General features: G+C 34.3%; 3 protein-coding genes across 3 annotated transcripts; all 3 read right to left on the reverse strand.

The window, feature by feature from the left end:
- Positions 1-1,212: 1,212 nt before the first annotated feature.
- Positions 1,213-5,923, reverse strand: LOC109152769 (G-type lectin S-receptor-like serine/threonine-protein kinase At1g11410). Its single transcript, XM_019300414.1, has 9 exons — positions 5,684-5,923; positions 4,685-5,524; positions 4,155-4,297; positions 3,752-3,843; positions 2,625-2,688; positions 2,348-2,558; positions 1,833-2,070; positions 1,599-1,752; positions 1,213-1,522 (listed from the first exon to the last, which is right to left on the reverse strand). The coding sequence occupies exons 1-9, from the start codon at positions 5,910-5,912 to the stop codon at positions 1,214-1,216; spliced, it is 2,280 nt and encodes a 759-aa protein (XP_019155959.1). The 5' UTR covers positions 5,913-5,923; the 3' UTR covers position 1,213.
- Positions 5,924-8,045: 2,122 nt separating this feature from the next.
- On the reverse strand, positions 8,046-11,322 carry LOC109152770 (G-type lectin S-receptor-like serine/threonine-protein kinase At4g27290). Its single transcript, XM_019300416.1, has 6 exons — positions 10,050-11,322; positions 9,408-9,664; positions 9,126-9,336; positions 8,672-8,909; positions 8,439-8,592; positions 8,046-8,354 (listed from the first exon to the last, which is right to left on the reverse strand). Exons 1-6 carry the CDS (start codon positions 11,320-11,322, stop codon positions 8,046-8,048), a joined length of 2,442 nt encoding a protein of 813 aa, XP_019155961.1.
- A 9,759-nt stretch (positions 11,323-21,081) lies between these two features.
- On the reverse strand, positions 21,082-22,979 carry LOC109152860 (transcription factor MYB36-like). Its single transcript, XM_019300529.1, has 3 exons — positions 22,660-22,979; positions 22,222-22,351; positions 21,082-22,126 (listed from the first exon to the last, which is right to left on the reverse strand). Exons 1-3 carry the CDS (start codon positions 22,793-22,795, stop codon positions 21,535-21,537), a joined length of 858 nt encoding a protein of 285 aa, XP_019156074.1. The 5' UTR covers positions 22,796-22,979; the 3' UTR covers positions 21,082-21,534.
- Positions 22,980-25,842: the final 2,863 nt, after the last annotated feature.

Below are 25,842 nucleotides of genomic sequence, written 5' to 3' on the forward strand. Positions count from 1 at the left end.
TTCCTCAAAAAACTTATTGAAAAAACTAATTTGAGCAGCTTTTTGAATTTTAGCATTTTGGAGCAATAAACTTCTACAAAAAGCTAATTAATCAAACACTCCAATTGATTGTTTAACCAAGTCAAACAACTAAGGCAAATTATGCCCTGGACCCGTGTCCACATTGAATTGTGGACACGGGCCCAAAACGACGTCGTTTTTCAAAAAAAACGCGTCATTTAGTTAAAAAAAAAAAAAAAAAATCGCGCGTGTTTTGCCGTTAACGGCGTTATTTTTTTTTTTTTGGATTATGAATGTACAGTTATGCCGTTATGAATATACAGTTATGCAATTATGAAATTATGAACACAGAGCTCTAACATTATGAACTTACAATTATGAACATATATAGTGATAAAATTATGACCATGGAGCTTTAAAATTGTGAATATAGAGCTTCGAAGATTATGAATATACAGTTATGGAGTTATGAATGTACAGTTATAGAGTTATGAATCTACAGTTATGAGATTATGAATCTACAGTATGGAATTATGAATGTACTGTTATTGATCGAATTATGAACAAAGAGCTCTAACATTATGAACTTACAATTATGAACATATAGTGATAAAATTATGAACATAGAGCTCTAAAATTGTGAAAATAGAGCTTCGAAAATTATGAATATACAGTTATGGAGTTATGAATGTACAGTTATGGAGTTATGAATGTACAGTTATAGAGTTATGAACGTACAATTATGGAGTTATGAATGTACAGTTATTAACATATAGTAATAAAATTATGAACATATACTCTTACAATGAAGCGGTCTGAAATTAAAAAAAAAAAAAAAAAAAAAAAAAAAAAAAAAAGGAGATAACAGTGCCTAACGGCACTGTTACCCGTGTCCAGCAAGCATGCTGGACACGGGTCCAACGCATAACGATTGAACAACTAATAGTGATCAAATAAGTTAAAATTGAATGATAAGCTAACTACGTTACTAAATAGGGCCCATATCTAGACTTGAATAAGCCATACAAGAACAATTTTTGAAGCAAACTTGCCTGCACTCCTGAAGGTTAATACTAGTATTGAAGATTGAAAACCTTGTAACTGACAATTTAACACTAGAATATTTCTAGATCCATTTGAGGATCCAATTTAAGAATTAAGAGATGTCCTCCGAACACACCCTCCAAAAAAACCTGTCCTGCCCCATCAAATTTTAACGGGGATCGAGCAATGAAATGGTGACTTCATTTATGGAACATGATATTTCTTTGCTTGAAGATGAATTGGCTCCAATTCGTACCATGCTTTCTGTGAAAAAACCAGGCTCTTTAGCAATAGGCAACTCAACATTGTTTGCCAACATATGTACTATCGAAGACATGGTTGGCCTATCTTCAGGGCAATGTTGAACACATAATAGGCCAACATGGATTGATCTTAGAATTTCAGGAGAATCACATGGTTCATTCAGATGCTCATCTACAAGTTCAACCAATCTACCATCTCTATATAGCTTCCATGCCTGTAGTATAGATGAATTACTTGATCAAGACTTTAATCTAAACATTAATGAATTTATGCTTTAGAATGAGACATACATGGCCAAGAAGGTTCTCATAGTGATCTTGATGATGAGAAAAACCTCTATTTCTTTTCCCACTCACAGTTTCCAGTACCAAGACACCAAAGCTAAACACATCTGATTTGATAGAAAAGATCCCGTGTCCGGCGTACTCTGGAGACATATAACCACTGGGTTTGGAAAATTAATTTGTCATGTTCAATGATCAAAAAACCAAACAAATGAATGCAAAATGAAATTGAAATCTTACAGTGTTCCTGCAACTTGATTTGTATTTGCTCCTGTCTCGTTTAATTCAATGCTTCTTGCCAAGCCAAAGTCTGATATTTTTGGGTCCATATTAATATCTAACAAAATGTTGCTAGCTTTGAGATCTCTATGAATAATTTTTAATCGAGAATCTTGGTGCAGATACAAAAGTCCTCTTGCAATGCCATTGATAATGTTGAAGCGTTTTGGCCAATCAAGTAATGCTCTTCTTTTATTATCTGCCCAAGATATTAATGCAATTTAGTTATGTATATTCTTCTATAATTAAAAAAAAAAAAAAATCTAAGAAGGAAACTTTCCACTCTTCCAAGCACACATTTTCTTGCTTAAAAGAATGCTATCAAGGAAAATTTTAAAATCATAAATTGACATTGATGAAAAGTGATTAGACATAATTATAGAGTTTCTCGCACGGACTTAGCTTACTAGTTCAGTCGGTAGTATTTGAAGAAAGAGTTAATTAAAATTTAAATGGATGGGGGTTGAATACCATACCAAATATATATGAGTCAAGACTTTTGTTTGGCATATATTCATAGATCAACATCTTTTCTTCTCCTTGAATGCACCATCCTAGAAGCTTCACAAGATTCCTATGTTGAAGTTCGGCAATAGAATTGACTTCATTTTTAAATTCTCTAAGCCCTTGCATAGATGTCTTTGAAAGTCGTTTCACAGCTATTTCCTTTCCATCATCTAGAACACCCTGCAAATGGAATGTTTAGGCTCTAGAAAGTGATGAATATAATTTTGTATAATAATATTATGTTACCTTGTAAACAGGTCCATATCCTCCCTCTCCAATCTTGTTCCTTAGTGAAAAGTTGTCAGTAGCTCTATTTATTGTCAATACTTCAAATAATGTTTGATCTTCTTTCCATTTCAAGTTTAGGGTGTGTTTGGAAACCCGGAAAATGACTTCTGGAAGTCATTTTCCGGGTTTTTGGTGTTTGGCTACATTGGAAAATGACTGGTCAAAGGAAAATGAGGAGAAGTCAATGGAAAAGGAAGGCAATTTTCTGGAAAATGACTTCCCCTTTTTTTTGGGGGAAGTCATTTTCCTTCCATCTTCTTTTCTTCCCATTTTCAACAGAGCTTCCTCCTCTTCAACATTTGCAATACAACTCACCAACACTTCCTCCTCCATCAATCCATAATCACAAAAGCTTCAACAACACTAGAAAAGCTATTGAGGTATATCTCATCTCTACACACCCTGAATTTTTTTTTCTATGGATTTTCAGATCTATGAGTTTGTTTTTTTTTTTTTTCTTCACTGGTTTCCCCGCCGGAAACCCACTGATTTCCGGCGGGGAAACCAGTGCCTCTGGTTTCCGATGCGGAAACCAGCGAGCTCACTGGTTTCCCCGCCGGAAACCAGTGGGTTTCCGGCGGGGAAACCAGTGAGCTCGCTGGTTTCCCCGCCGGAAACCAGTGGGTTTCCGGCGGGGAAATCAGTGAAGAAAAAAAAAAATTTTCAAAACTTGTATGCTTTGATTGCTATACCAGTAGATTTGATGCCAGTAGATTTGATTGCCAGTAGATTTGATTTGATTATACATGATCTTAAACATAGCTATTCTAACTTTGAGATGGATGGTTTCATTGAACACATACATACAGTATATTTGATTATACATGATCTTGAAGAACTTGTATATTGGTTGCTGCTTATAATACACTTTGGTTGCTGCTTATTTGGTTTATTGATTTTGATCACTAATTATTGTGTGGTTATGACCTATGTGTTAGTTTTAATTGTGGTTATTTGTTATCATTTTTTTTGTGTATAGATGGATAGAAATCATGTGCGTGCAACTGTTATGGGTGCAGCAAGTGCTATACTAGCTATGGGAGTTCTTCTATTACAACAACTTAGGAATAGAAACCAAATAGAACATGACATTGTCAATAGAGATAATGAGCGAGAGAGTTACATAAATAGTATCTTGTGTGAGGGTGATAACAAATGCATTAGCGTTATTAGAATACTAGAAAGATAGATTGAGAGCAAAGACATTCGAATTAAATACAACTAAAATTTATGTAGCATGGAATTTGAAATAAAAATTGTTATATTATACAAAAAACAATAAAAATATATTTATCGAATAACAATTCCATTCTGTTCATTTTCTGGAAAATGAACCAAACACCAAAAGACAGTTTTCCATCATTTTCTGGAAAATGAACCAAACACCAAAAGACAGTTTTCCATTGTTCAGCCAAACACAGGAAAGGAAAATGACTTCTGGAAAATGACTCATTTTCCAGAAGTCATTTTCCAGCTTTCCAAACGGACCCTTAAATGGATCTTCTTCCTTCTTCGTCGACACAATATTATGATCAGAGTCGAGGTCAAGCTCAGCACCAGAATTCCACCCAATATTGATGAACTCAATTTTATAATTTTTAATTTCTTGCCCTCTGATCTTGATGGATAATCTACCAAAAAGAGAGAGAAAATGAAAAAGGAGATGTGCATGATGTTGGTATTGATAACATAGTTAGCTTATCAGTAAATTTTGACTTATTTAATCACTATTAGTTGTCTAACTTGCTAAACAATCAACATGAATTTTTGATTAATTAACTTTTTATAACAGCATATTGCTTTAAAATGCTAAAATTCAAAAAACTGCTTAAAACAACTTTTTTGAGAAAATCATTTTGCATATAATCAGGTATAATAGCTAATTTACCAAATACTTTTCTACAATGACAGACCCACTAATACAATCAACTAATAGTTATTAGCTAACAGCTATTTATCAAACACTCTCAACATTTCAGATCGAATATATATCGATGATATAATAAATTGTGATATACCTGAATCAGAAGAAGCCATCCTTATGTAAAGATCTTGGCCGTCCTCAGGTATGACTACCACTCTAATGTCCATCAAATCATCAAACCAAAGCAAGCACCCATTTTCTCCATTGCTTATCATTAGAGTTGAATAAGCCATGCAAGAGATATTGTTCAAGCAAACATTATTGCACTCTTGAAGGGTCATATTCTTATAGAATGTTGAAACATTCGTATCTGGCAATTTAACACCTGAGTATCTCTTGAATCCATGGGCATCTGAGGATGAATAATTCAGAGGTGTCCTTCGAACACACCCCCCTGAGAAATCTGAACTTCCCCATTCTACTGGATCTCTAGCCACAAATTTATCCAGGCATCCACAAACAGGGTTTTTGTTATTGTCACAATACCCATAGGGTCCACATATTCCATATTTGTCACAAGCATCTATTGGTACAAGAGGGAAACTGTTCCATTTACCTGTCCCATTTTCTCCTATATCCATTTGTAAAGTCCCTGTGCTTGTAATCACAAACCTGATTAATTTTGTGGTGTTAATAACCAACACCCTTGTCATAACCTCAGTTGCATTAATGATTACTGAAGTTTCAACAGATAGACCCCATTTTTCGAGATCTCTCCAGGTCGAACCAGTCCACGGGCCAGATCGATACATTTTGTTTCCACCTTTCCAGAACACAACTTGTGGGAACCCTGTAGGATCAAGGGTAGTCCTATATTGCCCTGTACCTGGATCAGTTTCTGTCTTCCATGCTGACACACTAATCTCAAGACCAGTAACGAAATTCGTCCCGAGTTTCATGCCTGGCAATAGAGTATCTGTAGGATGATCAAAACTTTGCCACAAGAAATTCTCTGGGTTATCATCATTTGCATCAGTCACCACCAGATTCCCAGAATCCAATAACTTAGCAACCGGATTCGGGACTAGTCTGGAAGTGTTAGTATGCCAGATATCAGCACCATTGCTATCCACAAGAGCTAGCCTGGATGGACTGATGATCTTCAAGGCTACTGAAGATGTATTATTGAGGGGAGTGTCTCTATTGGCAACCCAGACTATAGTGCGAATAGGTGTTTGCTTGTACCATATGGCAACATAGATATTGTGAGAAGAATTGGTAGGGCTAAAAAACCCCATCTCAAAGATTCCAGCAGAAGAAACAATGGTGTCACCATATTTGAGGAATTGAGTGGAGCTAATGGTATCCCTTGCAAGTGACATCTTATGAACTGAAAATATTGAGAGCGCTAATAAAAGTAGAAGAGTTCCCATTGAGAAAAGCTTTTCTTCTTCTTCTTCTTATGTTTGGTTCAATCTGATGTATGTAAGCATATAAATCACGTAGGAACGACACAGTACACAGTACATGATATAGATGATCTTATTTAAGTACTAACCTTCAGCCATCGGCCATAGCTTCAGATTGATGAAGGTTATGTATACAAGACTGCTGCGGCATAGTAACAGTATAAGTTGTATGAGGAATAATTGTTAAGCAGTGAGAGGACTAGGGGACTCTTTATCTAATTTCCATCAATATGGTAACTAAATCCCTTTACTAATTATACTTCTTACCTTTATAATTAAATATTACCTTAATTAATAGAAGCATGTATGGAAGTGTTGCACCACAATAGATTACCTTAATTATTATAACTTTAATCTAATATTATAATAATGTAATTAGGAAAACTTTACATTGTATTCATTTCTTTTAGTATAATCAAAGAAACCTGACATAAATAATAAATTAACTAGTCTAATATTGCTTCTTTTTTTTTTAATTCATTCCGTATCTTTGTTTCGATTTGACAGGCCGCCTTATATATATCAAATGAGAACCATCCTACATTAAAACTCAGGGACTAATGTAGTAACGTGAGCCTTTGATCTTGAATTCGGATATGATTGTTAGATTAGTAATTTTTTGAACATTTAGAACCCTGATATTATTATCTATGGATGTTATGCATGATTTTAGGAGGCATAATTTTGGTATGATTTTATTCTCTTTTCGACAGTGCTTTTCTTTCTCTATGGATATTTTTTTTTTCTTTGTCGTCATCATATTGTTTTTGTTCGTCTGTTGCTATGTTGTTTGTTCGGATGAAGTCGTCGGTGACGGGTGCATTGCAGGGGTGAAGATTTTGCCAGCTGTGGTGTAGTTTGTAGAGTAACGATGGGTTTTAGGAGCTACTCTGTTGAGTTGGTGGTGTTTCTTACTTGTGTTTTGTGGTTGTTTTCAATTTTTCAGCGCATGGAGCTCAATCGGGTGCACTTGACGGATAACATATTTCAATACTTTAGGCATTTTAAAGTGACTATGACAACGCAACATACAAATGCACAAAAATAAAACAACCAAACAAAAACGCAACACATACAAAAGGTTAAAAAGGTGATAAAATGTAAGAATAAATGCATGTCATTCCATGTAAAATGCACATAAATGGCCACATGAGGGCACACAACCTCAAACAATTACATGTACACAACGCAAGTGCAAACACCAGTAATAGTGTGCATTCGTTCGACGCCTACCAAAGTATACACGATAGATTATGTATCTATAGTTCACACATTATGTGCATGCAGTTGATAGTTTTTGTACATGTAGCTATCATATTATGTGTCAGCAATTATCAAGTCAGATTCTGTATTTATAGTTGACACATTTTGTACATGTAGCTATCATATTGTGTGTAAGCAATTATCAAGTTATATTTGTTTACATGTAAAGAAACTGTTAAGTGTAGGTACAGAATTTTTGTATCAGGGTTCACAATGCAATATGAACCATGGTCCATGGTATAACAATTGTATTGGTTCCAAAGTAGCCTGCAAAGGCAGCCATGGCAACGTTTCAACAATTTAGGGGCAATATATGGGCACGTTTCGTCAATTTAGGGGCAACATTTATATCGCGTAGAATTGAGGAGCAACATTGATAATTGACCTATACTAGTGGGATATAAACTACAATTTTCCATCGAAATAGAATATCTCCCTCTTTGTAGCCTCTAAATTCAAAATTTTAATTTGCATCCAAACATTCAAATGTTTATATTATAGTTTATATTTTTATGTTACATTACAACTATATTAAATTCAAATTACTATAACCTAATGTCTGTTTCCAAATAATAAACAAAGCATTGTATATATTACACAAAAAACAAACTTAAGAATACAATTTCAAGATACCATTCCAATCACAAGCATAATGGGGTGTCTAAGACAGTTATGTTGAATTGATTTATCATCATTGCCACTAAATATTAGAAGAGAATTAGGTTAGACAATCCTATATATCACACCATTACAAACAAATATTTAGTTATAAAAGCATTACTTTTAACGAGGATGGAACGCTGATGAGATGGTGAGTCCATTTATGGAAAAAGATTTTTCTTTGTCTAGGCAAGAACTGGGTTCAATTACCCTTTTCTCTGTGAAGAAACCTGGCTCTTTAGGAATGGGTAATTGAACATCATTAGCTAACATATGAACAATGGAAGACATGCTTGGCCTATCTTCAGGGCAGTGTTGAACGCATAACAACCCAACTTGAATTGATCTTAGAACTTGAAGCAAATTATGTGGTTCATCTAGATGATGTTCTACAAGTTGAATTGATGTACCATCTCTATAAAGCTTCCATGCCTATTATCATAAAGATGAATTATTGTAAAACACTTTATTTAAAATGTTAACGAATAAATAAATATGCTTCAAAATGAGACATACATGGCTAACAAGGTTCTCATAGTGATCTTGGTGTTGAGAAAAGTCCCTATTTCTTTTCCCACTCACAATTTCTAGTACCAAGATACCAAAACTGAACACATCTGATTTAGTAGAGAAGATCCCATGTCCTGCGTACTCCGGAGACATATAACCACTGTGTTTGAAATTTTAATTTGTCAGGTTGAATGATCAAAATGCCAACAAATTAATGCAAAACGAAATTGAAATCTTACAGCGTTCCAACAATTCGGTTTGTTTTTGCTCCTGTCTCATTTAATCCAATGCTCCTTGCCAAGCCAAAGTCCGATATTTTTGGGTTCATGTCAATATCCAACAAAATGTTGCTAGCTTTGAGATCTCTATGAATAATTTTTAGTCGAGAATCTTGGTGCAAATACAAAAGGCCTCTAGCAATTCCATTAATAATGTTAAAGCGTTTTGGCCAATCAAGAAATGATCTCCTTTGAGTATCTGCCAAAGATTTTTATACAAATCACGTACATGTCTATTTAAAATGGAAAAAAAAAAAAAAATCATCCTAAAGTGTACTCTCAATTCCAAGCACATATTTTCTTGGTTAAAAGAATCCTATGAAGGAAAATATTCAAAATCCAATATGGCATTGATGAAGTGATCAAATGTAAAAATAGACATGATTAGAATTTAGATGGGAATTGAATATCATACCAAATATATATGAGTCAAGGCTTTTGTTTGGCATATATTCATAGATCAACATCATTTCATCTCCTTGAATGCACCATCCTAGAAGTTTCACAAGATTCCTATGTTGAAGTTTGGCAATAGAATTGACTTCATTTTTAAATTCTCCAAGCCCTTGCTTAGATGTCTTTGAAAGTCGCTTCACGGCTATTTCCTTTCCATCATCCAGAACACCCTGTAAATGGATTATAATGTTTAGGCTATAGAAAGTGATGAATATAATTTGGTATAATAATATTATGTTACCTTGTAAACAGGTCCATATCCTCCCTCTCCAATCTTGTTCTCTGGTGAAAAGTTATCAGTAGCTCTGGTTATTGTCAATACTTCAAATAATGTTTGATCTTCTTCCCATTTCAAGTTTAAATGGATCTTCTCCCTTTTTCGTCGATACAATATTATGATCAGAGTCGAGGCCAAGCTCAGCACCAGAATTCCACCCAATATTGATGAACTCAATTTTATAATTTTTAATTTCTTGCCCTTTGATCTTGATGGATAATCTACCAAAAAAGAGAGAGGGAATGAAAAAGGAGACGCATGATATTATTTTAGCTGAATATTCATAATATGGGCCCTATTTGGTAATATAGTTAGCTTATCAGTTAATTTTGACTATTTTTGACCACTATTAACTATTTGATTAATTAGCTTTTTATAACAACTTATTGCTCCAAAATGCTAAAATTCAAAAAAGCTGTTCACGGTGATTTTTTCGATCAGCTTTTGAGAAAGTCATTTTGCATTTAATCCGATATCAGCTAACAATTAATTTACAAAACACTTTTCTACAATCAGATGCTATCAACTAGTCAAACTCACTAACCCAATCATCTATCAGTTATTCGCTAACAACTATTTACAAAACATCCCATAATAAATTGTTACCTGAATCAGAAGAAGCCATCCTAATGTAAAGATCTTGGCCGTCCTCAGGTATGACTACCACTCTAATGTCCATCAAATCATCAAACCAAAGCAAGCAGACATTTTCTCCGTTGCTTATAATTAGAGTTGAATAAGCCATGCAAGAGATATTGTTGAAGCAAGCATGATTGCACTCTTGAAGGGTCATATTCTTATGGAATGTTGAAACATTTGTATCTGGCAATTTAACACCTGAGTATCTCTTGAATCCATAGCCATCTGAGGATGATGAATTCAGAGGTTTCCTTCGAACACACCCCCCTGAGAAATCTGAACTTCCCCATTCTACTGGATCTCTAGCCACAAATTTATCCAGGCATCCACAAACAGGGTTTTTGTTATTGTCACAATTCCCATAGGGACCACATATTCCATATTTATCACAACCATCTATTGGTACAAGAGGGAAACTGTTCCATTTACCTGTCCCATTTTCCCCTATATCCAATTGTAAAGTCCCGGAGCTTGTGAGGACAAACCTGATTAATTTTGAGGTGTTAGAAAACTGCCTTGTCATAACCTCAGTTGCATTAATGATTACTGAAGTTTCAACAAATAGACCCCATTTTTGTAGATCTCTCCAGCTCGAACCAGTCCACGGACCGGATCGATACATTTTGTTTCCACCTTTCCAGAACACAATTTGTGGAAACCCTGTAGGATCAAAGGAAGTCCTATATTGTCCTGGACCTGGATCAGTTTCTGTCTTCCATGCTGACACACTAATCTCAAGACCAGTAACCAAATTCTTCCCAATTCTCATGCCTGGCAATAGAGTATCAGTTGGATAATCAAAACTTTGCCACAGGAAATTGGCATTGGCATCCTTCACCACCAGATTCCCAGAATCCAGTAACTTTGCAACTGGATTATTCTGAACTGAACCGGAAGTGATGTTAGTACGCCAGATTTGAGAACCGTTGCCATCGACTAGAGCTAGCCGGCCTGGACTGATGATCTGCAAGGCTACTGATGATGTATTAGTGAGGGGAGTGTCTCTGTTGGCAACCCAAACTACAGTGCGAATAGACATTTGCTTGAACCATATGCCAACATAGATGTTATTGTGAGAAGGATTATTGGTAGGGCTAAAAAAGCCCATCTCAAAGATTCCACCAGAAGAAACAATGGTGTCACCATATTTGAGGGACTGAGTGGAGCTAATGGTATCCCTTGCAAGTGACATCTTATGAACTGAAAATGAGAGCGCTAATAAAAGTAGAAGAGCTCCCATTGAGAAAAGCTTCCTAATCTAGCTTTTCTTCTTCTTCTTCTTCTTCTTCTTCTTCTTCTTCTTCTTCTTCTTCTTCTTCTTCTTCTTCTTCTTCTTCTTCTTCTTATTATTATGTTTGGTTCAATCTGATGGAATTTTTTCTTTGTATATTCATTTTTTTAGTATGATCAAAGAAACCTGACATAAATAATAAATTAACTAGTCTAGTATTGCTTTTTTTAATTCATTCCATATCTTTGTTTGGATTTGACAGACTGCCTTCATCAAATATATATATATATATATATATATATATATATATATATATATATATATATATATATATATATATATGGCTCCGAATCCGATCCCATGAGGTGACATAGATGGGTGAGATCATGAGGCCTCACCTCATCCATTAAATCATTACATATAAAAGGGTGAGATTGAAAGAGATTTGTTTTGCATTTAAGGTAGTAGTCTATGCATAAGGGTGAATAAGTAATTGTAATATTGGAGTTATTTATGGTTAAAAATAAATTGGAATATATTCCATGCAAAGGATCAACTGATTATAGGATTGAATTATATGTTAACGGCAATAAATTAGTATTGATATTGTGAGAGTTGAATTTAAGCATTTGGTAATCAGCAACACAGTGCAACGGTGGTTTCTCAAAGCAACAGTGATGGCGCAAACGGAAAGAGGTATGTGCAACCGTATTAGAAATGCTTATTGGCTTTTCGTATGTCAAGTCCGTGCCTTGAGAAACCGAAGTGTGTGCAGTTAATAACACGTGGGTCTAATGAGTGCATGAGGGAGGAGTTTAATACAAATCACATTACGTTGAGTATATACCGCACGAGTTTTAAAAAGTTGAATAGGCAATCAGACATTGTGTTTTGATATGATATGTGGTTAGCTAACGAGACATTGGGGAAAAAAACATGGTGGGGGTTTGTATAAGAATATGCATGTTTGGTTGATGCTTGTGCAAGTTTGAGGGTTAGCCTTTGCGACTATAGTGCTTAGCCTGGGCAAGTAAGAATGAAAGGTTTTGAGCGTTATATTCTCAACCTGTGCATGCTAGGTTTTAACCATGTGCAAGTTAGAACTATAGCCTGTGCATGCTAGGTTTTAACCATGTGCAAGTTAGAACTATACGCTATGCAGTCTGAACTGTAGGAGAAGAACGGACGGACGAAAAGAAGAAGAATGCGAAGAGACGGCAATCTGAAATAATATATCATCGGATAAAAACCATAATTAGCACTGCACAAGCCCATAACATCTGCTAATCAATTATTACAACCTAATAAAGACACCACCAAAAAGACATCAAAGCCCCCACATGCACACTTATCTCACGCACGTGCCAATCTAATAAGCCAAATCTCATCCGTCCAAAAAAACAAATAGACGTACCAGATCAAGCCTCACCACCTCGCCTGACAAAGGTAACCTCACCGGATCCAAAAAAAAAATATATATATATATATATATATATATATATATATATATATATATATATATATATATAGTAATTTTGTGAGCATATAGAATCCTGATATTATTATTTGTGGATGTTATGCATGATTTTAGGAGATGCAATTTTGGTACGATTTTATTCTCTTTTCGACAATGCTTCTCTTTCTTTGCAGATATTTTTTTCTTCTTCGCCATCACATTGTTTTTGTTTGTCTGTTGTTATGTTGTTTGTTCCGATGGAGTCGCCGGTGACATATGTTTGTTCCTTTTTTTCTTTTTTTCTTTTTTTTTTTTTTTGTGTTGTTCTTGTATAGTATTGTATAGTTTAATTTTGTTGGAACTAGGGTGTTGCGGTGTGGTTCTGGTCTTTGTGCGATGGTTCCATGTGTTTGTCTGTTTTTTTTTCCCGGTAGGAGTCTGGTGTTCGGCGGCACAATGGGCCTAGGTGCGTGGTTTGGGAGGAAGGTGGGGTAGTTACTGTGTAGTGTGCATTTGTTTGATCTGGCCGGTGTGTGCATTATTTGGTGGCTTGTGTTCATTTGGGTGGGTCTTTGTGTGCATTATTATGGTTTTGGGTTCCGATAGAGTGGTTGTGCATTTCACAATGTCTGGGTCCTCGGTGGACCTGTCAGGGTGTGGTTGGTGGTTCGTGTGCTGTTGTTTTGTCTATTTTGTGCATTGCAGGGGTGCAGATTTTTCCAGTTGTGGTGTAGTGTGGTTCGTGTTTCAATTCTTATGTATGGTGTGTGCATTTGTTTGGTCCATTTTGTGCATTGTAGAGTAACGATGGGTTTTGGGAGCTGCTCTGTAGAGTTGGTGGTGTTTCTTACTTGTGTTTTGTGATTGTTTTCATTTTTTCAGCGCATAGAGCTCAATCGGGTGCACTTGACAAATGTGTTATGGATACTTCGCCTGGTGAAACGAAGTACTAGTCACCAACTTTTGACAAGTCTATCAAGCCTTTTATTGGACATCGTTTTGATAATTTGGAGTATGATGTTGATTTATATAGGCATTATGGATAACGTGCACTTGTTTATACTATTTTGTGCATTTTAGGTTGTTGTCCATTGTCATTTTTCATGGGTGTTTGTTTGGTCGTGGTGCCAGGGAGAGGCAAAAAGAAGTTGGGTTTGGGAGAAGATAGATAATGTGCACTTGTTTGTAATATGTTGTATGCATTTTAAGTTGTTTGTCCATTGGCATGACGAGGGAAGGTGGACAGGGTTTGGGGCTGAGGAAAGATGGTCAGTGTGCACTTGTTTGTAATGTTTTGTGCATTTTAGGAACACATTTTGTTAGTATCCCACTACGAGAAAATGGACAAATGGCAAATGATTAACATATTTCGATACTTTGGGCATTTTTAAGTGACTGTGAAAACGCGACACACAAATGCACAAAAATAAAATCACGACAAAATTTCAATTTTGGTCATATGACTATAGTGGTCTTGTTAATTTCAGTCCTTGACTTTTAAAACTATCAATTTAGTACCTTAACTATGCAATTTTTGTCAATTTTGGTCACTCCGGCCAAATGTCGCCGGAAACTTTTAATTGTTAAAATAATGAGGATATTTTGATCATTTCACGTCTCTTTTCTTCTTCCCAAGCGAGTTCATCCCTTCCTCTCCCGTTTCCGGTGAATGCAATGAACTAAGATGATGGGGAAATGAGACTTGATGATATTAAAGATAGGGTTTAGAAGGAGAAAAAACGCCGAAAATGGAACAGAAAGATATGGACTCGCCGGAGAAGAAGAAAAGGGGCGTGAAACGACCAAAATATACTAATTATTTTAACTATTAAAATTTTTCCGCGAAATTTGGCCGGCAATTTGACCGGAGTGACTAAAATTGACAAAATTTGCATAGCTAAAGTACTAAATTAACATTTTTAAAAGTCAGTGACTGAAATTAACAAGACCCCTATAGTCATATGACCAAAATTGAAATTTCCTCTAAAATCACAGAACAACAACGCAACACATGTCCAAAATGTGATAAAATATAAGAATAAATGCACGTCATCCCATGTGGAATGCACAAAAACGACCACATGAGTGCACAAAACCTCAAACAGCCTACATGTACACAACGCAAGTGCAAACACTAGTAATAGTGTGCATTCGTTCGATGCATACCAAAGTGTACACGATAGAGCATAAAAATGCACACCCCCCACTGTCGACGCAATGACATACGGAACAAATCGAAATTAATCATTGAAATAAGTACTGAGGAACCACCTCTCCCCCCTCCCCCAATATATATTACTTAATTTGATTTGTTTGTTCAAAGCTGTAGCTGCATGATAAAAGCTCGTGTTCCGGTCGTCGGGGATATGCAATCTTCCGGCGATTTTTTTTTTTTTTTTTTTTCAACTAATAATTGGGAAGCCGTCGATATTTAAACAGTTAAAATGTTATGGTACTATAATGTTGACGTTGGACCATATCCTCGGATATATAAGAGAGAGGGGGGAAAGGCTCTGTTTATTATATTGAAAAAATAATTGAATATACGAAGGAGCAAACAGTGTATCTATCCCTTCAAAGAAAAAACAGTGTGTATATATATATATATATATATATATATATATATATATATATATATATATATTAGAGGAACATATGTCAGCCAATTAACTACCACACTGCAAACTCTGACAGCTTGCTGATGTGTCTATTGCCTTTGACCTCCTTTATATCTATATAATATAAAACATGAGTAATGCTAGAAATTGTTTTTTTTTTTTTTTCTTTCAATTCATCACTCATGACTAACTTAAGAATACAATTCTATTTAAGAAACAATGAATAATTCATTTATAATCATTGCCATTGAATGGTAAAAGAGTATTAGGTTGGGCAATTCTACATACCACATCATCACGAATAAATTTAGTTTATCTTTAATTTAATTCTAGAAGTTTTCCCTATATAACAATGTAATGGTGACTTCATTTATGGAAGGGAAAATTGTAAAAAATGCCCCTCTATAATATGTCAATTATTAATGTCATCCCTGAATTATGAGTGGTGTAAATGTTGCCCCTCAATTATCAAAATGGTGCACATATAGCCCCTCCCGTAACGGACATGTAGTTTCCCACCGCTGTCCATTGCTGGTACTTTGAATCGAGGGAGGGAAAAAACAACTAAATTACATATTTACTTCGACTTAACGGTGTCGTACACTAACGGGGAACCACATGTCCGTTACGGGAGGGGCTATATGTACACCTTTTTGATAATTGAGGGGCAACATTTACACCACTCATAATTCAGGGGTGACATTGATAATTCACATATTATAGAGGGGCATTTTTTACAATTATCCCTTTATGGAATATGTTATTTCTTTGTTTTAAGAAGAATTGGCTTCAACTACCATTCTTTATGTGAAAAAATCATACTCTTTAGCAATGGGCAACTCGACATTGTTAGCCAGCATATGTACTATATATGGAAAACATGTTTAATTTGGTTGATTTATAGGGTAGTATTGACCACATAAGAGGCCAATATAAATTGATCCTAGAACTCGCAGAAAATCACGTGGCCGGTTTATCCATATGCTCATCTACATATTCAAATATTCAATCAATCTACCATCTCTATATAGCTTTAATTTCATACATGTGTAGTTTAGATGAATTACTTGATTAAGACTTCAATTCAAGCATTAATGAATAAATGGTGATATGCTTTAAAATGAGACATACATAACCAAGAAGGTTCTCGTAGTGATCTTGATAATTATGAGAAAATTACTTCTTCTTCTTTTTTTCACTCACAATATAATTTCTAGTACCAAGACAACAAAGCATAACCCATCTAATTTAATAGAGATAGAAGAGCCTGTGTTCGAGGAGATATATAACCAATGTGTTTGGAAATTTAACTTGTTATGTTCAATGATCAAAAACCAAACAATTAAATGAATGCATAATTATGAAATTAAAATCTTAATGTGTTCTAGTAACTTGATTTGTATTTGCTTCCATTATCTCATTGTAATCTAATGCTCTTTGCCAATCCTAAGTCTAATATTTTTGGGTTTGTATCAATAACTAACAAAATGTTACAAATACAAAAGCCCTCTAGCAGTTTCAATTCATTGGTAATGTTGAAGTGTTTTGGCCAATCAAGTAATTCTCCCCTATGAACATTTGCCAAAGATTTTTTAACCAAATACATGTTATAAATCAATACTTTAAATCCTTAATAAAAACTTGATAATTTTTAATCGCGATTAGCGGTCAAACACGCAATTTATGAATCTTTAACTTTTAAGTTTATTTACTTACGATTCACATAAACAATGCATTTAGTGGCATTATTTTTTTTTACACAATCATAAATAATATTGGTACTACAAGTACATAATATATTAATTAACTAGAATTTGTTAAAAAAAAAAAAAAAAAAAAAAAAAAAAAAAAACTAGAATTTCCAACTTCTTAGACGTTTGTGTCGTAATCTATGTGAATATAATTATCCTCCACAAGAGGCGCTATCACCTTATGTATTATCTTAACCGACCAGACTTTGACCTGAAACCTAATTATGCATGCCAACTGTTCTCTTGACCGCCACCATTAATTCTTCCAAGAAGATGACTCTCTTCTCCTGCCTCGTATAACAAATTAATTAAATTATCCAAAAGCTTGACCCTTTCAACATGGATTACCAGTAATGTGTGGCAAATTATACCATATACCAGCGTTGTTTATCTTGTATGGTAGATCATGATCTAAAATAATTAACCTACAGATTATGTGTGTAGATTATAAAAAAAATTGAAGACGCATCACATGTTAACTACAGACACATAAGCTGAATCAAAATAGCTATTCGGTTTTTTTTTTTTTTTTTTTGGTGAATAACTCCTCTTCTTCTCTGAATCTCTGGATTTTCGGCTTTTATATTTCTCTCTTCAAAGCTTGTGTGAGCCGTGAGATAAAACTCCAAGTTAAAGGAAGCCCAACCCTCGCTAATAGTTCAGCCCATAGAGCTCAAAGTAGGCCTAGCCTAGCTGCCTGAAATTGTTATATCATAGACAATGGGTAAATTATGCCCCGGGAAACGTGAATGGTGAACACGGGTCTAAACGGCGTCGTTTTTACGTAAAAAAAAAAAAAAAAAAAAAAAAATCGCTTATGTGGTGTTAACGGCGCGCGTTTGGTCAGATTATGAATTTTCTGTTATGAGATTATGAATGTACTGTAAATTCATAATCTCATAAGTCATAACAGAAAATTCATAATCGCATAAAAAAAACATTTATTAGAAATTATGAATTTTCTGTTATGAGATTATGAATTTACTGTAAATTCATAATCTCATAACAGAAAATTCATAATCTCATAACAGAAAATTCATAATCTCATAACAAAAAATTCATAATTTATGAATGTTGAAGAAGCTTGCGCTACAGAGGAGCAGCAATGGTTTCGGACGGGAATGTGTAGGCATGGTTCCAAAGTGAATGTGCAGGCATGGATTCATAATTTATGAATGTCCGAAATCATTGCTCACCTCAAATTAAAGTGAAACCGCGAAATGTGAAAATGAAGAAGAAAAGTCACGCGATTAATTAAGGAAAAAAAAAAAAAAAAAAGATAACGGTGCACTAACACCGTTGGGACCGTATTCACAATGGATGGTGAACACGGTTCCATGGCATAACGATTGTAGACAATGACCCACCTTACATTGTAGGGCAAATTTCACTGTGGCCGCGGCCATGCATAATGCATTGTTGTTCAGACATCAAAACGGTGCCGTTTCTTTTAATGAAAAGAAACGGTACTTGTTCCCCGTCATTCCGCAAAAAAGTAACTCTGTTTGTATAACATATTCAGTTTAATTTTATATACACTGTAGTTTCATTTCAACACAAGTACAGTTTCATTTCAATATAACTACAATTTCATTCAACATTATACACTCAAATATGTGAAACTGTTATTCAGTTTCATTTATATACACTATAGTTTCATTACAACACAACTACATTATCATTTCGATATAACTACAATTTCATTGGACAATATACACTCAAATATGTGAAATTGTTATTCAGTTTCATTTTATATACATTATTGTAGTTTCATCTCAACACAACTACAGTTTCATTTTGATATAACTACATTTTCATTCGACATTATACACTCAAATATGCGAAACTGTTATTCAGTTTCATTTTATAAATACTGCAGTTTCATTTCAACACAACGACAGTTTCATTTCAATTCAACTATAGTTTCATTTGATAATATAAAAACAATATGTGAGGCAGTTTAATTTTAGATACACTGTAGTTTCATTTTGTAACTAACACAAAAAATACGGGCTCCGTTAAGCTGTAACGACAGTCGTTTCTTTACTTAAAAACACCGTAGTTTCATTTTTTTCCAACACTGTAGTTTCATTTTATATACAATATATTTTCAAAACGACGTCGTCTGAATTAAAAATAAAAATAAAAATTGTACTATATATTGACAATTTTGAACTCTATATCCACAATTACAAAACTCTATATTCGCAATTAAAGAACTCTATATTCATAATTACAGAACTCTATATTTACAATTACAGAACTCTATAGTCGCAATTTTTGAACTCTATATTCACAATTATATCAACAGTATAGCACAATTTTTGAACTCTATATTTACAATTTTTGAACTCTATATTCACAAAAAAATATATCATTGGCTGAGGAAACGATGCCACTAACAACACTATTACTCCAAACACACAAAGCTGCGTCGTTTTGGACCTGAGTCTACCTTGTAAGGTGGACCGGCGTCCATGGCATAACAATTGGGAATAATTGTATCCAACTCAATATGTTGGGCTCATTTTAAATAAATCATATTTGGTAATTGATGCAACCCAAACTTGGAAGTACATTTTTGTCAATTGTTATACCATAGTACCATACATCAGGATTTATCTTACATTGTGGATTCCAATCTAAAAATTACGTGTCTACAGTTTGACATATTGTATTTGCAGTTAATCATTTTTGTACATGTAAATAAGTTGAAGGCACATAATATATTAACTAAAAACACATAAAATGGTAACTACTGACAATAAATTGTTAACATCATGTATAAAATATGTTAACTATAGACATAATATATTTGTATCTTATGTGTCTGCAGTTAACATATTATGTAGCTGCATGTAGTTAACAGTTTATGTATATGTAGTTGTCATTTTATGTGTCTGTAATTAACATGTTGTATACCTTCAATTTATTTACTTGTACAAAAATCAATAACTGTAGCCTGTCGATACAAAATATGTCAACTACAAATACATAATTTGAAGGTTATTTTGAATCAGGATCCACAATGCAAGGTAGACCCTGGTCCATGGTATAATTTGTCATTTGTGTCCCATGCTTTAGACAAAGTAAATCATGACAAATTATATCATGGATCAAGATCCATTTTGCATTGTGAATCCTTAATCTAAAATCACATTCAAATTAGCTTAAGTTACCATGAAGAAAAGTAGAGAAAAAAATAATGCATGTGATCACAAGTAGCTATACTTAAATTGGTTATAGCTATAGAGTGCTTGAGGGTTGTAGTGAAGAAAAACCAGCTAGATAGCTAGCTGGATCTCCTTCAGGATTATGTATGTCAACCAATTTATAACAAACTATGACCTTAGCCTTACCAAATACAAGTGACATTTAGGATCCAAAGTCAGCTCCAAAATCATTACCTAGTCCAAATTGTACTATGTACTTAACAACTGTAATCAACTCTCTTTAATTATATTCCGTATTTGGTCAGCCAACATTTTGTTTCACAGTACAACATATATAATACGGCTATTTATTTTTCTTACACCTTATTAGTTGTGACCTTCGGAATAATTGTATCCATGTTAGAATTGTCATTGTTTCGTTATGCAAAAAATCGAACTTTAGTTGGTTCCCATAAATCAGAATGTGCGTATATATATATTTTAATACATTTTTAACACGGTGTGTAATAATAGAGAAACTGACTCTCTTTTGTTTATTGTTATTGATAAAGATTGCTGTCAATTTCGCATTAGTATTCTATAAAGTATAACAAATAGAAAATCCAATTTGCATACATCAATATAACTTTAAATTAATATTCATTTAAGGATTAAACGTTTACCATTTTACCAAAAGTTATAACTAATAGCAAATGCATTTTCGATGGCAAAAATGCAAGATCTAGCCCTCTATCCATAACCAAATAAACAATAATCTATATCCAAGCAAATTCACCACTAGAATTGAATAAACTAGACAAACGAAACTCATGTAATATAATTAACATAATACTAATGAATTGAAACGTTATTCCATTACAAAAAGGACAATTATATATATAGCTCTAATTGTCTCTAAATTATTCAAGTTATTGAAGAGAAAATGAACATACCGATGAACAATTTATTTAGGGTTTCCACAATGATTAACAATCCAATTCTACAACTGCCAAATAACTTATGTAATGTTGATCAGAAGCAGTGTCAACTGTATCCGGTACAATCATGTATATCATATATGATTGTATCCTATTAGTAATTACTTTCAATAGTCTCTAATACAATCATGTATATATACATAGTTGTACCTAGTACAAATTGACACGAATTTCAAATGACACCTTAAATTTTTTTAAAGCAAACAGCAATTAACAACTAATGTACAAATCCCATAATTCAACTAGTTATGTCTTGAAGTATGCACATTGTTTCCCGGTTGGTTCAAGACCTTCGTAACTCGAAGCTAGAGGAGAAGGAGGGGATGGCACCAAAGACTGCATCTCATTAATCTCATTCCAATCCATGCCTCCTGCAGTGCTACTACTACTCCCCACTTTCCAATTATAGAATATGTTGTCACACAAGAACTCGACACCCTCCAAGTTTTGCGGATTAACGTTGTACACCATTTGATTGATCAAACAATCCTCCATACCTGTACTTGATAAAATAGAGTTGACAACGGGTAAAGTATCTGTCAGATGAGCAGGGTCCTTGAAACCCGGCTCTTCCTTCGGGTATGGGACCGGTTGCATCGCAACCGGTACTAGTTCGTGACAACTAGGATTTTGATAAATATTTATATTACTCGGGGACGAGGACGCGGGCCCACACGAGACCATTTCTGGCTGCAGGTTTGACCTTTGGTTAGCCCTAAGGCTGTGGCCATGGTCATTGACCTGCTTGCCAAAGAGCTTCTTCTTGAGCTTAGTGTTCCAGTAATTCTTTATGTCATTATCAGTTCTTCCAGGGAGCTGTGCTGCAATTATAGACCATCTGGTCCAAGTCCAACATTATGGTTTTAAATTAAGATTAAATTGAAAGAACAGTTCTAGGTAATTAATAAAATAATTTTAATTTTAACTAATTACCTGCTCCCAATGCTTATGTAGAGGCTGCAGATTATTTTATCTTCTTCTTCTGAGAATCCTCCATGCTTGAGATTTGGACGGAGATAGTTCAGCCATCTAAGACGACAACTCTTCCCACATCTCTTAAGCCCTAGTCAATTTCCCACAAAACAACACATATGATCAAATCAATAATCGGTTAACACGTTACATGTTAGGATCAAGCTTCCCCTTGCTGGGACTCAAATCCGTAACCTAATTCTGATACCACTTGTTAGGATCAAACGCTTATCACTATGCAAAAAATTACAGTTACTTTATTTTCTTATACCCGTCATATTTTCGATAGGCAGAGCTCTAGATTTGTCCTTTCAGGCCTCCGCCCAACATTACAGCACTTTTAACTAAGAAGAAAGAAAGAAAGAAAGAAAGAAAATGAAAAGTTAAGGGTTTTGGTACCAATTTTTTGTGGCAAAGAAATCCAATTGCCACAAGTGCCATGCTGCTCAATGAATGCCTTTAACTTGGCATCTTCTTCTGCAGACCATGGCCCTCTCTTCACATTGTTTTTGTCACAGCAAGGTGATCTTCCCATCTCTGATGATCTCCTTTGTTAATTTTGTTTACTCTATTTAGGCTGCAAGTTTTGGCTAGGCAGAGATTATGATAAGGGGGAGAGGAGATGCAGCCATATGTGATTCAGAAAATTAAAGAGAGTTTTGCCAGAAAGATGAAGAAGATGATGATGATGAGTGTACTTCTGAATTGAAGGTGGAAAATAATTTATGTAAGTGACTGTGAGAGGAGAGGAAACGAGGGCTTTCTTCTTCTTGACTTATATATTAAGGCTTTCACATCAGTGGAAATTTATTTCTATTTATTATATACATAGGCCAGGCAATTGTTATACAGTGGACCATGGTTGACACGCTGTATGGATCATGATTGTGGAATGAAACTGTAGTAGAATTAAAATGATACTTTAATGTTACTATAATGAAACTAGTGTATGTGAAAAATGAAACTAAAAAACATTGCGCATTATTGTCAAATGAAACTGTAGTATAATTAAAATGATATTTTAGTATTGCTATAATGAAACTAGTGTGCATGAAAAATGAAACTAAAATCCAGAGTCATGCAATAACATATATTGTCAATTGACCTAAAGTGCAATTAAAATAATACTTCAACATTACTATAATTATACTAGTGTGTGTGAAAAATGAAATAAAAAAATAGAGTTCAAGCAATAATGTATAGTATCAAATGAACCTATAGTATAATTAAAATAATACTTTAGTATTACTATAATGAAACTAGTGTGGAGAAAAAATGAAACTAAAAACATAATAATATTGTCAAATGAAACTGAAGTGTAATTAAAATGATACATACTTCATGGTCCATGATGCACTACTGGAAATTCTGAAATTTCCGACCACCTGAAAATGATCTTAAATTAAGTTGATACCAAAAAATCCAAAAAGTGGTCGGAAATAGCAACAAAGGTTTTTCCGGATACCAAAAGTGGTCGGAACAAGACTTTCAACTTGATTTATGATCACTTTCAGGTGGTTGGAAATTTCAGAATTTCCAGTAGTGATGCTACGTAGACCATGGTCAATAGTAAAATTTGCCAAGGCCAGGCATGTAGGCCAGAAGGCCGGGCGTGGTATATATAGGTCTGTCCTATTTAATTTAATTGGCTTTGAAATGGGTAAGAACCAAACCTTTTTACTAAACAAGTCAAGCCTAACTAGGCCTTAATTAGGTCAGGTCATAGGCCCCTACAAAAGGGTCTGGCCTATTCATATCTTTACTATCAGCTCATACGCATTATAATTAAAATGATACATACTTCATGGTCCATGATGCTACATAGACCATGGTCCACAGTAAAATTTGCCAAGGCCAGGCATGTAGGCCAGAAGGTCGGGCATGGTATATATAGGTCTGTCCTATTTAGTTTAATTGGCTTTGAAATGGGTAAGAACCAAACCTTTTTACTAAACAAGTCAGGCCTAACTAAGCCTTAATTAGGTCAGGTCATAGGCCCCTACAAAAGGGTCTGGCCTATTCATATCTTTACTATCAGCCCATACGCATTTTTCATTATTGGAATAAGGTTCAAATTGGCCACTGAACGTAACCTGAAAATGCAATTAAGCCACTGAACGAAAAAAAAAAAAAAAAAGTGCAATTAGGCCACTGAACACTCCAAATGTATGCAATTTCACCGGATAGCAGGTTACCATCAATTTTAGCAGGTTACCTGCTTACGTGGCAACTGAGTTGACATTTTTAATAACAATAATTTTAATAATAAATTTAAAAAAATTAAATAAAAATAAACGACGGGGTGGCTGCGCCACCCGTCATTTATTTTATTTTATTTTATTTTAAAAAATTATTATTAAAATTTTTTAAAAATTATTAAAAATGTCGAACTCAGCTGTCACGTAAACCGGTAACCTGCTAAAATTGATGGTAACTTGTTATCAGGTGAAATTGCATACATTTGGAGTGTTCAGTGGCCTAATTGCACTTTTTTTTTTTTCGTTCAGTGGCCTAATTGCATTTTCAGGTTACGTTCAGTGATCAATTTGAACCTTATTCCATCATTATTATATCAAATGACTACCCTACAATTTAGTATAGTTAGTGAGTGTACTATTAATGTAACTGTAAGGTTCAAGATTCAGTTCTCGAGTCAAATCTGAATTAGTCCCATGTTCGGGCCTGGAAGTATATATAACTTAGGGATCGAAAACAACATTTCCCATTTTTAAACTTCTTAAGAGAGATTATATCATTTAAATTTTAGAGTGTTGCGCCATAGCTCATACTTGGCCATGGTCATGTGTTGGCCATTTCGGCAATGGCAAAAATAGAAAAGGAAAAATTGCAACTTAAAAAAAAAAAGTTAAAATGGTTTTTGAAACGGTTGAAAGATAAAAGATTTATAAAATAATCAAAGTTACATAATTTAAAGAATAAAAATTTAATTTTTTATTTAAAACTAATTTAAAATGTTGTTTATAAATGCAAGAAAAATTTCCGTTTTGGTAGGTGACCAAATAACCTACAAATTAGAAGTGAAGAGAAGGGAATAAATGAATGTGTTGACTGTCGTCTGTAAAAAATTATGTTTCAATTAAATTTATTGAGAATTCAAAGGTAGTGGGTAAAGCTTTTTGAGAATGCATTGACAAAAATGGAAAAAAGTAAGGACATTGCGTGCTGCTAATAATTTCTTTCTACTTACCACCTATATTAGTTGCTACATTATTATTAAGGTAATTAGATATTCAAATGTTCCCAAAAGGTTGAATTCCCAACCCTAAGTGTCCTTCACGTCCCGTCCCGACAGAGCATTTAGGAGGATGTAAATCATGATAATTCTGATGAACACATTTGCTTAGTATGCACAAGAAGCCCCCACACTCCGTCGCGACAGAGCATCTGGGATGATGTAAATCATGGTAACTTGCTTACTGCGCACAAGGAGCCCCCTAACTTTGAGAGGTTGCTCTCACACTGTCGCTGGTGAGACTCAATCTCTGGTCAATCTTTTCAAACTTCACCTCTATAACCAGTTGAGCTGCCCATGCGGGCATTAATTAGATATTCATAATTGTA

This window comes from Ipomoea nil, unplaced genomic scaffold (genome assembly GCF_001879475.1).
Source record: "Ipomoea nil cultivar Tokyo-kokei standard unplaced genomic scaffold, Asagao_1.1 scaffold2480, whole genome shotgun sequence".
NCBI lineage: Eukaryota > Viridiplantae > Streptophyta > Magnoliopsida > Solanales > Convolvulaceae > Ipomoea > Ipomoea nil.

What these genes read in the sequence shown, in the direction of transcription:
- LOC109152769 (XM_019300414.1), bottom strand. Translation starts at nt 5,912, where the DNA reads ATGTCACTTGCAAGGGATACCATTAGCTCCACTCAATTCCTCAAATAT. An exon ending in GATGGCTTCTTCTGATTCAG is followed by an intron (nt 4,298 to 4,684) that starts GTATATCACAAT and finishes TCTTTTTGGTAG; the next exon opens with ATTATCCATCAAGATCAGAG. An exon ending in ATCTCTATTGACAATGTCAT is followed by an intron (nt 2,689 to 3,751) that starts GTTCTATTTGGT and finishes GACAATAAATAG; the next exon opens with AGCTACTGACAACTTTTCAC.
- LOC109152770 (XM_019300416.1), bottom strand. Translation starts at nt 11,322, where the DNA reads ATGGGAGCTCTTCTACTTTTATTAGCGCTCTCATTTTCAGTTCATAAG. An exon ending in GATGGCTTCTTCTGATTCAG is followed by an intron (nt 9,665 to 10,049) that starts GTAACAATTTAT and finishes CTTTTTTGGTAG; the next exon opens with ATTATCCATCAAGATCAAAG. An exon ending in GATATGGACCTGTTTACAAG is followed by an intron (nt 9,337 to 9,407) that starts GTAACATAATAT and finishes ATCCATTTACAG; the next exon opens with GGTGTTCTGGATGATGGAAA.
- LOC109152860 (XM_019300529.1), bottom strand. Translation starts at nt 22,795, where the DNA reads ATGGGAAGATCACCTTGCTGTGACAAAAACAATGTGAAGAGAGGGCCA. An exon ending in TTCTTTGCCACAAAAAATTG is followed by an intron (nt 22,352 to 22,659) that starts GTACCAAAACCC and finishes GAAATTGACTAG; the next exon opens with GGCTTAAGAGATGTGGGAAG. An exon ending in TACATAAGCATTGGGAGCAG is followed by an intron (nt 22,127 to 22,221) that starts GTAATTAGTTAA and finishes GACTTGGACCAG; the next exon opens with ATGGTCTATAATTGCAGCAC.